Source organism: Coloeus monedula (genome assembly GCF_965178545.1).
Source record: "Coloeus monedula genome assembly, chromosome: 1".
Taxonomy (NCBI): Eukaryota; Metazoa; Chordata; class Aves; order Passeriformes; family Corvidae; genus Coloeus; species Coloeus monedula.
In genome coordinates this window covers 105,696,488-105,713,501 of record NC_138781.1, presented here as the reverse complement: position 1 = coordinate 105,713,501, position 17,014 = coordinate 105,696,488, and the positions used below count along the sequence as shown (strand labels likewise).

Below are 17,014 nucleotides of genomic sequence, written 5' to 3'. Positions count from 1 at the left end.
TTAGGAAAACTTGCCTCAGGTTTCAAAAGGAAGAGTTGTTCTTTTTCAAGCACTAGCTTGCCAGCATTACCCGTCTTTCTTTTGCCTTTGCTGTCAATAAACAAACTGCTAAACAGAAATTCTTCAGGTCAGCAGGACAATATTTCATAAAGCTCTTCTAACATGGAGAAGACCAAGGAACAACATGCCAGGTTTTATTATGTTGATCTCATGAGGGAGGTTCTGAATTAACAAATATTATCTCAAAATACCATCAATAGTTATTATAAATTCAAATATGTGGGAACAAATATATCAACAGTTGTATAAAACAACATGCAGAACGTCATCTTCAAGCTTTCCTTTCCCAAATTCTCTGACAAAAACAACCTTGAAAACTTGCCATACTAGCACTTTCAATTAATATAAGGCAAGATTTATAGGGAGAGAGAATATCTTACAAGACATCGCTGGGACAGACAAGCTCTTCAATCCTGTCTTCCGCTCTGAAACAAAAGCAGCAAATTCCAACCCAAGCTCAGGCCAGGAACAATTTTTTTTGAGCTTAACTTGGTTAAATTGTGAAAATGCTTAATTTTTTAAGAGAAAAGGATGGTTGGTCCTGTGGAGCAAAAGGGGAGGTAAGCAAGAGGAGATAAAGTTACCTATCTACAGGTGGTAATCACCCCTCCCCCCAAAAACAAGACATCTGGACTAAATTACACAGAAAACTCAAGTTCCACTAAAAAAATCAGTAATTACTCAGTCGGGTTTCTGATATTCAAATGAAATCAGAATTTTCCACTCCTGTGCTCCTCCCTTTAGTTAATTCTTAACAGCTCCTCTTAGAATCACCACTACCATCATTTAGAATTCGTCACGTTAAGCTACTGCCAAATGGAAAATACAAGTATACAAATGCCAAAGATGTTATCTCTCCTCATGTATAGAGTGAGGTCTAACTCACTCGCTTATTTCCACACAAACATCTTCAACATTCTCAGAAGCAAAGTGCATTAAAATTTCCAGTGTAAAAGCACAATCAAACCTGAAGTGACATGATGCTAAGTGGTTCTCATGATACACTTAAGGCCACGAATAGGAGCTGTACAGACTGAGAAAAGCTTACGTTGATATTTTCTAATTGCAGTAGATGTACTGTGTAATAGGATTTGACGTCTTCAGACACTAGCCTCACACGGAAACCTGTTTCACTGAACGTCATAACTTCCTCTTCTTTTGTTGGCCAGTATTGTGCACACTTCACCTAATGGATTTTTTTTAAAGAAAAAGAAGGGGAAAAAAAAAAAAAAAGAAAAACCTTGTTAAATATTCTAGTATCTTGGACTTTTGCCTGTGCAGATTCTGAGACCCCACTATTCAACAGAGTAGACTCATGTACCTGCTCCCACTTTGAAGAATTCTCGAAGTCCATAATGTTTACAGACAAGTTACTACAACTGTTTCAATAGCTATTAAGCATTCCAGCTTTATGTCATTCCAGCTTTATGTCATCACATGGCTAACATGTTTTGAGGTACATCTTAAGCTTTCTCCCCCCTCTAGTTCTCTACAGTGAACTGAGATCTCTGCTCAGCTATTTCAGCATTTCTCCCCTTTGTTTCTGACTTGCACACCTTCACGTTTACAGAACTCATCCATCACACCCAGTTCTCCCTAGGCTTGCTGAATACTGGAAGGTTCTAGTGAAACAAAACAATCAACTAACAAACGAATGCAAAACTATTCTTTGTCTTGTATTCCTCTTGCTCTGCATTCTAACTTTCTGTAGGAAAATTTCTGCACAAGAAAATACGTGCCTTTTTAACAGACCAGTCAATTTTTTTTCAGTAACTCATCTGCCCTGAATAAAAACCATAAATGTCAAATTGCATACATTTATAACTAAAATCTGCAATGCTTTTAGACACAGCAGCAGAAAAACTCCACCATAACAAAAAATGTGTGTATTCTGCACGTATGCCACCAGTTTCAAAGAATCAAAAATAACTAGATCAGTTTGACAGTTCTTGGGCAGCAGTCTGCCTTCATTGTTACAGCTAACATCCCTATATAACAAATACATTACTTGTATACTTGTTTTCCCACTTTCCATTTTGTCCTAGAAACACCTTACACTGCCTCTACTCCTCACTATTTCTATCTGCACATCCTCCTTCTCAGAATGTTACTTTCACCTTTCTCAATGTACATTTGTTAGATACTATTTTCACCAAACTGAACTTATGTCTTAGCTCCCTCACTTCACTGTTGTATTAAATACACATTATGCTGCCCACCAGGGAGAGTCTTTGTTAGTCCTTCTAACGTAACAAACATTGCTCAACTGTATTAAAACTGTGTGGCTTATTTTACAACTTACCGAATCTTTTTCAACAATCCTGTTCAGCATGACAACTGCTTTGGTTTGTTGTTGCCATATCATTAGCCAAAAATGACAACATGTATTAGGTAGTGGACCCTGTGTAGTAAAGAATACAAAAATGGGCATGAGAATGTATTGGCAAAGCAGTATTTGAACACAGTTAATAGTTCACTGTGGGAAACAGGAAAAGTCTTCCTCTTAAGTTTAAACAAATTATTAATAGAATGATAGAAATGGCAGGCAAGAAAGTAGCCACACTGCACAGATCATTCCAGGACTTAAAAGGGCTGGGGTTTTTTTAAGAAAAGAAAAAACAAAAACAAAAACAAACAAAAAAACCCCCAACCCAACAAAAAAAAAACCAAAACCCACCAACCCAAACAAAACCAAACAACAAAACAGCAAGAACTCAGGGAAGAGATATTTTGGTTTAAGCATCAATACTACTGTGCTGTTAGAAGAAAAGCTACTGCAGGCAAGCTCAGAAGGTACAAGATGTACTAAGGGGTAGAAGTATTGTTGTAACCTATTTACAAAAGAACTGAAGAAAAGAGGAAGAAATATTTGAGAAGCTTCATATGCAGTAAATTACTCATACTTCAATATTCCCTTTAGCTTTTCTTAAAACTTAAAATAATCTGTTTGCAACTACATCACACTAGCAGTTAGTAAGAGACAGTTGTAATTCATAGAGACAAGAAACCATCCAAATACAAATTACAACCGTACAAATCCTCCTCCCTAGATTCTCAATCCCTGTAATAACCCAGTAATTCTACTACTTACCTGTGTTAAAATATAGTATCTCTGGGCTTCTTCTATGACCACTAGGCTGGCATTGATATAGTCATTCTCAGTGTTCTGGAGTTTTACACGACTGTGATCATCTAAAATTCAAAGAAAATTAAGAATTAATGATGCATCCATCTCAATGAATACTCTCTAACAGGCAAGTTTAGGTCTGACAAGCAACTAGAACTAAATTCTGCGTACTACCCAAACAGCAAACTACAAACATAAGTGAAACTAATTTCTCACATAACTTTGATAACTGTCCCATTCTCCCCTTGGCATTCCATCAGAGTAACTTCAGGCAGCTATTAATAGAAGCTGCTCAGAAAACTGGAATACCTATTTTTCTTTTAAAAACCCCAACCAAACAAAACAAACCTTCCACACATGCGAAAAAGTTCTCACAGTCATCCCTCTACAGCTGCTTGATTCCCTAATCAACAGCACCACAACTCACTTCAGGCAACACTGTCTTATCACACCAGATGACTCCACTACATGATTTCCTAAAATTCCAAGATTTTTGGTGAACTGCAGTTTCAAAGGTTGAGGGAGAATCATAAAGTTAAGCTCACACAGCTAAAAAAAACCCCAACAAAATCTAATTGCAGTAATTCAAGCCAGGCTTTGATCAATTCAATTTTCCCTGTAAGTTATTGTCTAATATTACAGAACATAAAAATACTAAAAAGGCACATGCAAAACCCAGAAATATTTAAAAAATCATCCAATTAAATGAAGCCTAATCTAACTACATGGTTTCATCCCAAAATTACACAAGCGAGACGGACCATTCCCCTTTTTATGGCAGAGGCAAGCAAAGGACTGTTTAAAATTCTAACATTAATATGAGAAAGATTATCATACTGTCAAACTAAAATACTGCATAATAAAAAGTGATTGTGGTTGTTCCTAGAACCTTTTAGTATCTGATTTATGAACCTCTAGGAGACATCTAGGTAATCAGACTTGTTCACAGTAAGTAATCCTTCAGCCGTTTATCAGTCACTGTATTAAATAAACAGCACTTTCAGTTTAAAATTTGTATACAACTACAGAAATGAGATTCAACCGACTGTAAACCTCCTGAAGCTCAACACCTAGCAGACTAAGAAGAGTAAATAAAAAAAAGCAAACTAAAATGAATTTAAGAAACTTCAACATAATTCATGAAGAGATGGAAGAGATTCCATAAGGAAACTAACAGCAGAGTGAATTATGATGTAATACCAATTTTTAAAACCAAATTCACCTAGTCTAACCCACAAAACTCAATCAGGGCCCAGACTGCTGTTAAAATGTCAATCCACCCATCCTTGCACCAAAAGGCTCACTTCCTTTAGACAAACACTTTGGGAAACACACACAAACATTAGCAGCTACAAGTATCAAATTCAGCACAAGTACAATAGCTGAACTCACAGCCAGCCTGTACAGCACAAGGCTTATCTCAGAAATCCATAAATATAAACCTGGATAGGCAAAAAGCTGACGGCAATCAAAAAACAGTTACTGAAATTAGACTCTTGTTCTACAGACTGCTTGTATGATTTAATATGAATACTTTACATGTGTTTGGAAACCTGGAAAAAGTACATTTACTACATCTTGATCTGCCTTTACATTCTCCCTCATCTATCTGCTATTGGCAGCTGCCTAAGATGACCTTGCTCAATTCAAGTAAAGAAGTCAACAGTAAAGTAGAACTATTTTGCAGTTGCTGAAGCAGTCAAATTTGGGGTTGTTGCCCTACCTCCTTTAGCTCCTAACTTTTATATACAGTCACACACGAACAAGCAGAGAACAGAAATATGCTGAAAATTTATTTTTGATATAAAAGCATGAGAAATATACTGGGCTAGTCTGTTTTCATCAGCATTCCAGTCATAAGGCAACACCATTCTGACTTTCAGGAGTCTTAAAAGACTTATGATACCTCTGTGTGAAGAAAAAAATATTATCAAAGCCAAGACACAGCAAAATTAAGATGCATATGCATTTGAAAGTAAAATACATCTCCTTGTATTATTTTGCCACAATAGGAAAGCATTACTTTTTCCTTTCATGTATCACTTTATCTGAAATGTTTCTACTGGAAAGAAACCAAGACCTCTGTAAATATTACATGTCATTTGCCAACAGGAAAAACTTAAGATCTTGTTATAGTAAATCACACATACCGGTACCAGTGTTCTCGGAAAGGTGACGCAAGCAAGCACTGTTAACAGTTTAATACCCAGCGGCAGCTGCTGTACCGCTGCCAGGGGCAGATAACTGCAGCCTCCAAGGAGGTTTCCTACTTTAATCCTTACGTTCTCAGCTTCATTTTCCCCTTCTTATAAATTCTGCTTTGTAAACATGACAAAGTTCTGCAAGCTGTTTTTTTTAAAGTCCCTTAAACAGCTAATTCTATGCACAGACAGAGCTTCCCTCTCTCTCCCCAGCTAAAACAGAGATCCTGCAAGTACTCTGGCATGCAGTCTACAGGACAAAGAAAGCCACTAGAATATATTGATTTCCCTTCTTTCAAGGGATGAGGTTCTTAAAGGACACAATGACCTAGAAACCTCATTCAAACCCTGGCTTGCTCTTCTGAATTAAGTGAAGCAAGCCAAATTTTGACAGTGAGTTAGCTGTAATGTACTTCCCGTACGTATATAATTTCCAGTTACAAAGTACTTAAGATTTATATGAATGATAAACCCATCTTTAAGATAAGATTTATCTTATGTGTTGTCATGCCTACAGCAGCTAAAATACAGTACTCATTTTCTGAAGTGCTAATTCCCCTATTTCAACAAACTATGCAGCCTGAAAAGGAAGTGGAAACCTTGAAAATTATTCTCATTCTGGGTCCCTGCACTGAGAAAAAACACTCCCAGAATGACCCTGTCTGAGATAAGCAAACTCAGATTATCCATTTCCAGTGAAACCCTGTGTCACTAACAATACTTCCCATGCCTCAAATAATGCTAAGACTTCACACTGCCCATCATCACTTCCTGCTTAACAGAAAATGACAGATCCAGTTAAAACCAAGACACAAAATGTTTGGCATTTTACATGATACAGTTCTTGCAGTTGGTTAATGAAAGGTTTTCATTTAAAAATAACTGTTTCTAGAACACTGTATAACTTCAAAATTATCTTTTATCCAGAAGATGTCTCTGGTCTCCCAAATATAGAGCTAGTAACAATAGAGGAGGGAGAAATGCTACTTAGTGGATTAAATAAAGTCATAAATAAAACATGCAGCTGCAAGTCACCCCAGTGACCCTGCCTGACCCTCTCCTACCTACCAACAAATCCCCTCCATTTCACTAATCTAAATCTAGTCTATCTGAGCTGCTAAATTATTCAAATTGCAATACTCTGTCACTAGACTTACAGTCTCAAGTTTCAGAGGTAGCCTACGGCAAAGAAAAGGCAAAATTACTTTTCCTCACCACCCTGTCACCAGTTGTACACAATGAATGCCATCACATCAGTCACGGCCTAGCTCATGACTGAAATGTATTCATACCAAAATACGTGTGTCACTGCCGCACAGGATGCTTACACTTGTAAGCAGGACCATGGAAAAGAAATGCTACGTTTAAGTTTATATCAGCATGTGCTATAAAGTTCCCCTCTTCCCCAACCCCAAAGAAGTATCTCCAAAAGCAGCACATTGAGTTTATTTTACAATGTTTCATGTGGCAAGATGTTTTAGAGAATCATTAGATAATGTCATAAAAATCATCAATGTCAGCTTCTAATATGGACAAGAAATGCAGCAGGGTTATTTTGGGCTGAACATCTCTCTGTTCTCAGCACATACACTCGAAACACAGGACAGAAGGAGAACATTGCTGCAATGGTAATTAATCGGCACCATGTGCAAAAGCATTCAAATCAGCTCCAACTCTGTTCCCTGTAAAGCACAATACTCTTCATGTTCCTCTCCGGTACTCTACGCCAGCTGCAAGCCTATGGTTGAAAGGTCTGACACAAAACCTACTCAAGGCCACAGGAAGAAAACATGAGAAATCTCTACCTTGCAAGATCTTCCAAAAGCAACATGATCTATCAGGGAAAAATGCTCAAGATGTCCCAGGTTCTTGAGCCACACAGAGGAAGGCTGAAGAGAAATCTGTGTAAACCACCATCTACCCTCCAAAAGCAAAAGGCAAAAAAAACCAAAAAAACAAAAAAACCCTGCCAATTTTGCCAAGGGGATTTCCTTCTTGCCTGTAAATCTGGGAACTCAGCTCTAAAGGTGTTTACAGTCAATCCGAGACACCAGACTCCTCTGATAACAACTAAGGATAAGATTTAGAAGGAAAGTTAATTACAGAAATCTTTGGCGTTTCATTAAAATTATTAATAAAGAACAACAACCTCACAAGTTACTTTCCTCTGTTAACAACGTTTTATGAGAAATGGTTTCATCTGTCCGGAAATGACTGGCTGTCAAACCAAACCTATTTCAGATTAACTTCCTGTTTCAATAGTACTATGAAGCCAAAATACTCCTCTCTCTATTCTAAACTAATACCAAACTATTAGACTTCTATTTTTTTTCAGCTAGGCCGTAACTCTTGAGGGCTTTTACCAAACCAAACTTATATATGCTACAGCTCTTTAGCCAACAAAACCGGACACTAACAAAAATACTTAAGAAACTGGAAACACTGTGAAACTCAACTGTAATGGGCAGAAATGATTAGCCTTTCCCAGCAAACAGAAATCAATTTTTACCTAGAAATACATGTAACAGACACAAGTTTGTTTCAGTGTACTTGTCCCTGGTATTGCAGGTCAAATGGGGCAAACCAACCCAAAGCATTTTTTCCTGTACTTGTAATTGACATATTTTCCGTAAAACAGAACAATCTTTGCATTTCCACCACCTCAGATTTTAAACTGGCTTGGCTGCTATCACAGTTAACAAACCATTTTCGCATTGCTTTTGGAGAAATAAAATTCTTTCTTTAAATTATGTCTTACAGTATGATGATGTAGATAGATCTTAAAGTCCAACAGCTGGTTCTGAAGGCCTCTGACTATTAGAGAATATTAATATCACCCATTTTTCATCTAAACACTGTTAAAAGGTAGCAAAATTTGCCAAGTGAAGGACTGAGACATCAAGATTGTGTGAGACTGAGTCGTCTCGCATTTCTGCAACACCAAGTCCTTGCATACATGCACCACAATTAGATGTGTTCACCACAGTGACCAAACCATGCAGCTTTTATCCCAGCTGCTTTGAAATTTAGGTACTGCTACCTTGAAATCTTATTTATCATATACTCCCTTTCAGATGTCTTTCTCCTCCTCTCATCATTGTTACTGAACCAATTATGAGTCATATTTGAAAACACAAAAGTAAAATTCCAGAGGAATCAACTAGTTCAAACACAGTGTTTTGCTCTGTTCTCCTCATACAGCTTTGTTCCTAGTGCCCAGTTCTGCAAGCTATCTAGGTGGAGCAATTCAAACCATCTTTCTTTCAAAAATGCTAAAAACTGACACATTCCTCATAAACTTCATCATCTTAGTTCATTCATTATGTTATAATTTACGTCAGAGTGTAACGGCTCTAGACCTTTCCTGAGCCTGACTACTACTCCAATACTAGATTTTATCTATCTCTGCTTTTGCACTGGGCCCAGGAATTAATACAATCTTTTTTTTTTTTCCTACTGGGTAAACGTGTTTCAGAAGCAGGCTTTGCCATGACTAAGGCAGAGGCGTTTGATGCTCTTCACTACTGTAAAAGGCATGCTATGATTAAGGAAAATGCTGAGCTCCAAATAACTGCAGGAGATGAATACAAGTCACATCTGTAAGGTATTACTGGAGGCATTATTAGATGCTATTTAAATAATGCAACATATTTTTATCTATTTTAGAAACACTGTTTTTAAACAGAAAGAAAAAAGCGCAAGTACTTCGAAAGTAAATTTTCATTCTCTTTGTATAAATTAAATCCATGTATGGGAGAAAAGTAAATGCATGGATACAGCTTCTGATTGTATAGGATGTTAGACCCAGGACTAGAACCTGCAACTTCTGGGTTCAAATCTAATTTCCTGCCTTCTCATCTTACAACCCCCATTGCAACTTAAGTATGAAGCAGAAAGTGAATAAAACATCTCCTTCAGCACTGGTAAGATGCTAATGCCATGCTGTAACAGGACAGCAAAGCTGGTTTACCCAAGTGCCTCTGCACAAACGTGTCCCCCAGAGGCCTGTCTCCATTTCCTGAGCCTACAGTGAAAGTCAGTGAGCCTTGCCCCATCGGAGGTATCTTCCTCAGAGCTGGACACCTTCTCCAGCAGAATGCCATGCAGACACAGCAAGGAGGCCATGAACTGGATTCCTAAGTTCAGTTTCATCAGTGTGCAGCACAAGGGTTCAGCACCACACCAGACTGGACCTATTTGGTGCAAATTCACTGTGCCACTGGAGCAGCCTGGCAGCAGTCTAAGGAGCAGCACGCAGCACCACATCTGACTGGTGTGACTCAATCCAAGACCCTTTCCATGTCATTCTGAGAAGTGCTATGCACATGCTGTTACCACAACTTTCAACTGGAAACAAGGAGCTCAGCACTTCTCCAAATCTTAGAATAGGTATTCAGATCAGGCTCTTACAAAAAGTCCCAATATACCAGCAACCCTTCAAAAACTCTAGATCCAGTAACAAGGTGGCTTTTAGGACCCTTTAGTATTCTGGGAAACTTCAAACATGTTATCTGTTCCAGTTTTATTATACTGCAAAAAAATTAAAGCTGTACAATTTTTTTCCCCCTATCTGTAGCTCACGTATCTTTTTGCAATAATTTTGGCTTAACAGTTTCTGAAGTAATATGCTGATGAAAAGAAGCCCACAACATCTCTGTAGCAGAGAAGCTGGTCTAAAAAAAAAAAAAAGCTCATTTCTCATGAGACATAAGATCATTATGTCAAGAAGACCATTTCACGGCAATTAGCAGAAGTACAAAGCACTCCATACCTTATTTACCACATACACAAAACCAACAAAATCTGAAGCATTTTTTAAAGCAACAGTAGAAATTGAGTGGCATTTATCCACATCACCTTGTAGATGTGCAGAATTACTCAGTCCAAAAAGAAAACACTTCTGTCAGTCAAGGCTTATTAACTTAAGCTCTATACTCATTTTTTACAATAGATGAAGCACTACTAAACAAATAATTTCCCTATGAGAAAAATATCTCTAAAACATTATTTTGCAGCTCACAAACATTTACCTATACACTAATACCTATGACTTGCAACCATCTCTCATTCACCATTCAGCACAATGAGTTTAACCACCAGACTTTTGTTCCTCCTGTTATACACATTTATCACAGGATACATGCCTACAGAAATAAACAAAATGCAAAATTTGCAATGACCATGATTTATTACCCCAAATATTTTATTGTTTAAAGTCAACAGGGTAAGAGAAGGTCTAGTAAGTTTACTGCAATGACTGCAGAAAAGATACTCACATGGACTAACATCTCTGTATCTGTTTCGATTTCTGTTTTCTGGATATTTTGCAACTCTGTGAGGAAAGTCAGTGGATTTATGTCGGATTTCCTTAAAAAGACAAAAAAAAATTGACTTATAGCCAGCAACCTGATTAAGATTACTGTTCTATACATACAACTAATTAAGTAACATTATTAATAACTAACATTTTTTAAACCGACTTTTACTGCCCCTAGTGTCATTTTCCCTCAGAAGACGTGTCTCATCCATGGCCAAACTGTTACCACTTAGATCTTCCTACATTTGGCTAAAACCACCAAACATAACACAAGTAACTGAGACATCAGGATCAAAGGGCAAAAAACCCCAAACCCCAAATATTTATTATGTTTACAGTTTACCTCAGAGTAGCACATTATCTCCCAAAGCAATAAGGACTCAGATGCAGCAGCAGTATTATGCTGGCTCCTTTACAGTGACTGGTAGCATAAAACCCCACAAAGGTAAGTGAACTAGTTAATGATTTTATGGCTACTATTAAGAGCCATAAGATTATTCTTGGTGGTTTGATGGCTCATCCCATACAGCTGTAGTTAAACATGAACCAATATGAAGAATTCTAGAGTCACAAATATCAATGTGAAATCAAAGCCTGCTTCTCCCCACACATTAATACAAACCTTCCAATAATCTGTGAGACATTCAGACTGACACACTGTTTTAAGAACCCTGCTGTTCACATGTTCTGAATGTTCTGCTTTATTAATTTGTCTGAGCGCATCTTTTCTACAACTTCACTAAGATATACAGAATTATCTTATGCAGAAAACTGAAAACAGCCTTCAATGTGTTCTACTCTGTCTTTACATCTCTGTACTGACACTGTCTCAGCAGAAATGTCGTACAGTACAGAATTAACAATATTTTTCTTTGAATTCTCCTTCTGTTTTTAGATTATGTTGCTACATTTGATCATTATATCCCAAAGGGCATTTAAACTTCTTATTACAACTGAGCATTCTTTGGTCTTCTCAATGTTCCCACTATCTTTGTGCTCAAACTTCCTAAATAGTCTAGTCTATTCCCAGACAATGAACACAGCCAAAATGGGCATCAGCGGAAATATAACATACAAAAGAAAGCTCCAATTTTTAGCATTGGTTGCGTGACCTTTCTTTAAAATGTAGTGCCAACTTGTAAAGAACATAAATCACAGTGTGGAACAGCAACTGCCAAGAATCAATACTCCACATATTTGTATAAAAATCTCTTTCTGTTGGGTTTTCTATTTTGATACAGCAAACTAGAACTTCTCTAGTTTACATGGCTGACAAGCTTTGGGAGCTTGCACATAGAACAAATGGATTCCTTCACACCCAAGTTCCCATGAAAGGTAAATTTTGTACTATTCTTTAACAGGATGCAACATATTTTGCTTCTTAAAACACCTGCATTGTCCGTGCACAGAAACAGGCCTATACTTTGGTAAAGAAACACTAAAATAGCTGGAAATACTACTACAGTAATGCAGTGGGAGGGTAGGCTTGCTAAAAAGAATTAAACTTAAGGAAGTGTAATGACTAGTTCTAAAATCAGTTTTCCCACATAATATCCAGCCATCACACAGAATCACATGTCCTGACCTGGAAGGGACCCACAAATATCATCAAGTTCAGCTCCTGATCCAGCACAGAATAACCCGAAGAACCACACCACGTGCCTGAAAGCATTGTCCAAACCTTTCCTGAACTCTGGCAGGCTTGGTGCTAGATGGTACTTATTTGTAACACAGATATATCCAAAACTGTAACATCTGAGATACTGCAGTAGAGATAGTGTATTTGAATCACATATTAATCAAATAAATTGCTAATTTAACAGAGAAAAAGCGTAATTTGAAATCAGTAAAGAAAACTTTGAGGTTTGGTTCTCTTTCCTCATTTGTGAGAGTGCTATAAAATATTGCTGGCTTAAATAACTGCTCTAGTGATACCAGCTGATACATAACGTCTGTTTTATGGAACTGGCTGTTCTTGGAAGTTCTTAATTTCTTTAATAAAAGAAGTGCAAATACTGTATTTTATTAAGTAGCACTCGCGCAGGGCCCCCACAGCAGACGCCGAGCTGGCCAAGGCAGCGGGAACGGGCGCCGAGGAGGGAGCACGGGTGCCTGAGGAGCCGCACGAATTCGCGGGAGGAAGAAAGGGGGGGAAGCCTTGGCAAAATCCGTACTATCGAGCACAGCTTCCCACACCGCCCGCAAGCCGCGGGAGTCCCACAGCGACTGCCCCAGCTCGGACCGGGCCCCGCTCGGTTGAGCCCCGGGTGCAGCGCCGACCAGAGCCAGCGCCGAGCCCGCGCACTCGCCCCGCCCCGCGCCTGCGCCCCGCTGCCCCTTCCCGGGGCCGCCCCGCAGGCGCATGCGCAGCGTTTGCCCACGGCTCCGCTGCGCGCACCTGAGGGCGAGAGTCGTGTTGGCCCAGCGACTTCCGCTCTCCCCGCTGCTGAGGCGGCGGTGGTGCTGCACACCGGGCACGGGCGCTGCCGGCCCGCGGGGCTCTCTCCCCCCCCCCTTCTCACTCCTTCCCTCGCTGTTGCTCCCCGGTTGGAGCCGACCACGCCGCTCGGCTCACCAGATAACGCGCCTGCCAGTCGTTCGTGGCGTCGATCTCTTGGAACTCCTGCTCGATGGCGGCGGACATGATGGCGGCGGCCGCCAGGGCGCGCGAGCCTGTCCGCAGGAGGCCGAGCGGCGAGCTCGCGCGCAGCCCCCCGCCTCACGGGAGCGGCGGGCGCGCACATACGCTCGCGACCGGGTGTCCCGCAGCCGGCGCCGGGCGCATGCGCGGCCGCTGCCCCGCCCACCGAGGGCGGTGAGAGCACGCCTCCCCGCGAGCAGGAGGCGGGAAGCACCTGGGGTGACGTCACTGGCCCGGTGGGGGGCGGGACCGCGCCCAGGTGCCGCGGGGGCTCGGCAGGGCCGGGGGCTTCGGTCTCCAAATGGCCACGGAGCGCTTGTTTTCACAAAAATCACGGACTCAGTCCTGTTGGAAAAGATCTCCGATATCATCGAGTCCAACCTGTGGCCGAACATCACCACGTCAACTAGACCATGCCACTGAGTGCCACCTCCAGGGACAGTGACGCCATAGCCTTCCTGGGTAGTCCGTCCCAGTATCACCCTTTCTGTGAAGAATTTCTTCCTAATGTCCAACCTGAACCTTGCCTGGCACAGCTTGAGGTTATGTCCTCTCGTCCTATTGCTGGTTGCCTGAGAGAAGAGTCCGACCCCCAGATGGCCACACCCTCCTTTCGGGCAGTTGTAGAGAGCGATAAGGTCACCCCTGAACCGCCTCTTCTCCAGGCTAAACACCCTCAGCTCCCTCAGCCGCATGTCCTCACAGGACGTGTGCTCCAGACCTTTCACCAGCATCGTTGTGTTTCTCTGGAGACGCTCCGGAACAGCAACTGCCAAGTTGTTAATGTCCTTCCTGAACTGAGGGGCCCAGAACTGAACTCAATATTTGAGGTGTAGCCTCACCAAAGTGCGTGCAGGGGGACAATCACTGCCCTGGTCCTGCTGACCACACTATTGTTGATACGAGCCAGGATGCGATTTGCCTTCTTGGCCACCTCCGCACTCTGCTGGCTCACGTTCAGCTGCTGTTGACCACTGGTCCTTTTCCACTGGGCCACTTTGCAGCCACTCTGGCCCCAGCCTGCAGTGCTGCATCGCTGTCCCGATGTCACGGAGCAGTCACAGACCCCGAAGAGGGCATGAGCGCTTCCAGCCGCCGGCGAGACCCAGCTCGGCTAAGCGTCGCCCCCGCCGCGCTGTGCCCCGCCGGCAGCCGCTGGTTCCGAAAAGCAGAAGTGCGGAGACACGGACGTGTCGAACAGACAAATCACGGCGGGGCTCGCGGTCCAGAAAGCAGAAACGCCTCGATTGCCTCACTGGGACAGAAAGTCCCTTAGGAGGAGGCTCGGCAGACGCCGGGCAAAGCCAAGGGTCGGGCCGGGTCAGAGAGGGCTGCGCTGCGCGGGCTGCTGCGGACAGCGCCTGAGGCCCCCGGGCAGGCGGGCGACGCCTCATGGCTCAGCACAGGTCGCTGGGTAATGCCCGGCGCCTTAAAAATGTGTAAATTAGCGCCACAAAGGGGAGCTGTGTAGCGTTAGCGCGTGTAAGTGTCTGAAGGGAGGGTGCCAAGAGGATGGATCCAAGCTCTTCTCGGTGGTACCGAGCAACAGGACAAGAGGCCACGGCAAAAAATTGATGCACAGTAAGTTCCACGTGGATATGAGGAAGAACTTCTTTATTGTGCGGGTGCCCGCGCACTGAAACAGATTGTCCAGAGAGCTTGTGGAGTTTCCCTCGTTGGAGATATTCAAGAACCGTTTGGACGCAAATCTGTGCAATGTGTTCTAGAATGACCCTGCTGGAGCAGGCAGACTGGATCAGATGATCCCTTCCAATCTTCCCCATTTTGTGAGAGATTACACTGCCTCCCTGCACCCCGGTGCCAGTGCTGCCCTCGGCACCGCCGCCGCCTCCTCTCCCGCGGGTTCCTGTCCTGAGCCTTAGTTCCTGGCACACCCTTTGCGTGCCGCAGGCTCTCCCCCACCATCAACGCGGCGCGTCACGGACTGGGAGGATTCCTTGGAAACATTTGTATCTGCTCTCTCCCACGGCCGAGGGGCCTCCGCCCTGCCCTGCACCCCAGCCTCTCCCCTCGGCTTCCCTGCTCTGCCACCACCGGTCCCCGCTGCCCTGGGCCCCTCAGCGTGCCCGACCCCAGGCGCGTACACACGGGCAGCGGCTGGGCGTGTCAACTGTGGTGTGACTGACAGCTGAAGGACATGATGCCATCCAGAGGGATGGCATGGACCTGGACAAGCTCGACAAGTGGGCCCATGGGAACCTCATGAGGTTTAACAAGACCCAGTGGTCAGGTCAAACTCCAGTATCAATATAGACTGGGGTCTGAACAGATGGAGAGCAGCCCTGCCAAGAAGCACTGGTGGGTGAGAGGCTGGGCATGAGTAGGCAGTGCAAACTTGCAGCCCAGAAAGCCAACCACATCCTGGGATTCTGCTCCTTTACGCTACTGGTGAGACCCCACCTGGAGTGCTGCATCCAGCTCTGGAGTCCCCAGCACAGGAAGGACACTGACCTGTTGGAGTGAGTCCAGAGGAGGGCCATCAAGTTGATCAGATGGATGGAGGACTTCTCTTATGAGGAAAGGCTGAGAGAATTGGGATTGTTCAGCCTGAAAAAAAGAAGGCTCAGGATTGACCTAATTGTGGCCTTCCAGTACCTGGAGGAAGCCTACAAGAAAGGTGGAGAGACACTTTTTACAGGGGCATGTAGTGATAGGACAAGGGTGAATGGCCTTAAACTGAGAGTAGATTTAAATTAGGTATTAGGAGGAAGTTCTTTGCTCAGAAGGTGATGAGACACTGGAACAGGTTGCCCAGAGAAGTTGTGGATGCCCCATCCCTGGAAGTGTTCACAGCCAGATTGGATGGAGCTTTGAGCAACCGGGTCTAGTGGAATGTATCCCTGCCCAATGCAGAGGATCTTTAAGATCCCTTCCAGATCATGATTCTATGCTCTACAGCCCCTGTGATAATGAACATCATAATGCTGGCTGTGCCATCGCTGTGGTTCCCCACATGCTGTCATGGTGCAGCCCCCCTGCCCCCTGTGGGCCTCACCTGATGTTTAAGCACAACAACAACAACAACAACAACAACTAATATTTTTGAAACAGACTTTTGATTCTGACATCCAAATACCTGCATTTCCTTTCTGCTATACTGTGCTCCAAGTCCAGTGGCTCACGTGCTCCCCCAAGTCCTAGAAGAAAAGCTGGTGTCCTAGACACCATGGGACCGTGTGATGCCTCTGAAGCACAGCTGATGGGGCAGTATGGATCAATAAGTTCATAACAAGTTTTTCCGAGTAACTCAAGGAAATGTTGCACAAGATTTTCTTGAGCTATGGGTTCAAGCTTTGAAATCAATATAGGGAATGGCATTCTTGGATTTTTCTGCCTGCAAGACTGAAGGTCATGTCTGTAGTTTTGCAGGTGGTCTCTAGTTAAAGTGTTCTATGTGTGATCAGTTATGAAACAAGAAAATAGGACAACATTTGTGAATTATGTTTATGATTTAGGAGTACAGAAAAGAATCCAAGTGTCCATCCTCAAGGTAATGATTTGGTTTCATTTGAAATAGGTTTCTTTTATTTCATGTTTCAATGAATAAAATTGTTCTTTACCTCAGAAAACTTCCCTTGCACAAGCTGGGGCAAGAAAGTAAATAGATACGTAGAAACAAATAACATATATTATTAAAGAAATGAAAA

The 17,014-nt window shown here is 42.4% G+C and overlaps 1 protein-coding gene across 2 annotated transcripts in view; it reads right to left on the bottom strand.

Moving 5' to 3' along the window:
• Positions 1–13,466, bottom strand: part of PTPN2 (protein tyrosine phosphatase non-receptor type 2) — a 30,241-nt gene extending 16,775 nt beyond the window's left edge. For both annotated transcript variants that reach the window (XM_082286845.1, XM_082286844.1), the window contains exons 1-5: positions 13,281–13,466; positions 10,665–10,755; positions 3,152–3,252; positions 2,363–2,461; positions 1,109–1,246 (exon numbers count right to left, since the gene is read on the bottom strand). In XM_082286845.1, the coding sequence (XP_082142971.1) occupies positions 1,109–1,246; positions 2,363–2,461; positions 3,152–3,252; positions 10,665–10,755; positions 13,281–13,349 (498 nt within the window). In that variant the 5' untranslated portion in view covers positions 13,350–13,466. The remainder of the gene's footprint in view (positions 1–1,108; positions 1,247–2,362; positions 2,462–3,151; positions 3,253–10,664; positions 10,756–13,280) is intronic.
• Between the last annotated feature and the right edge of the window lie 3,548 nt (positions 13,467–17,014).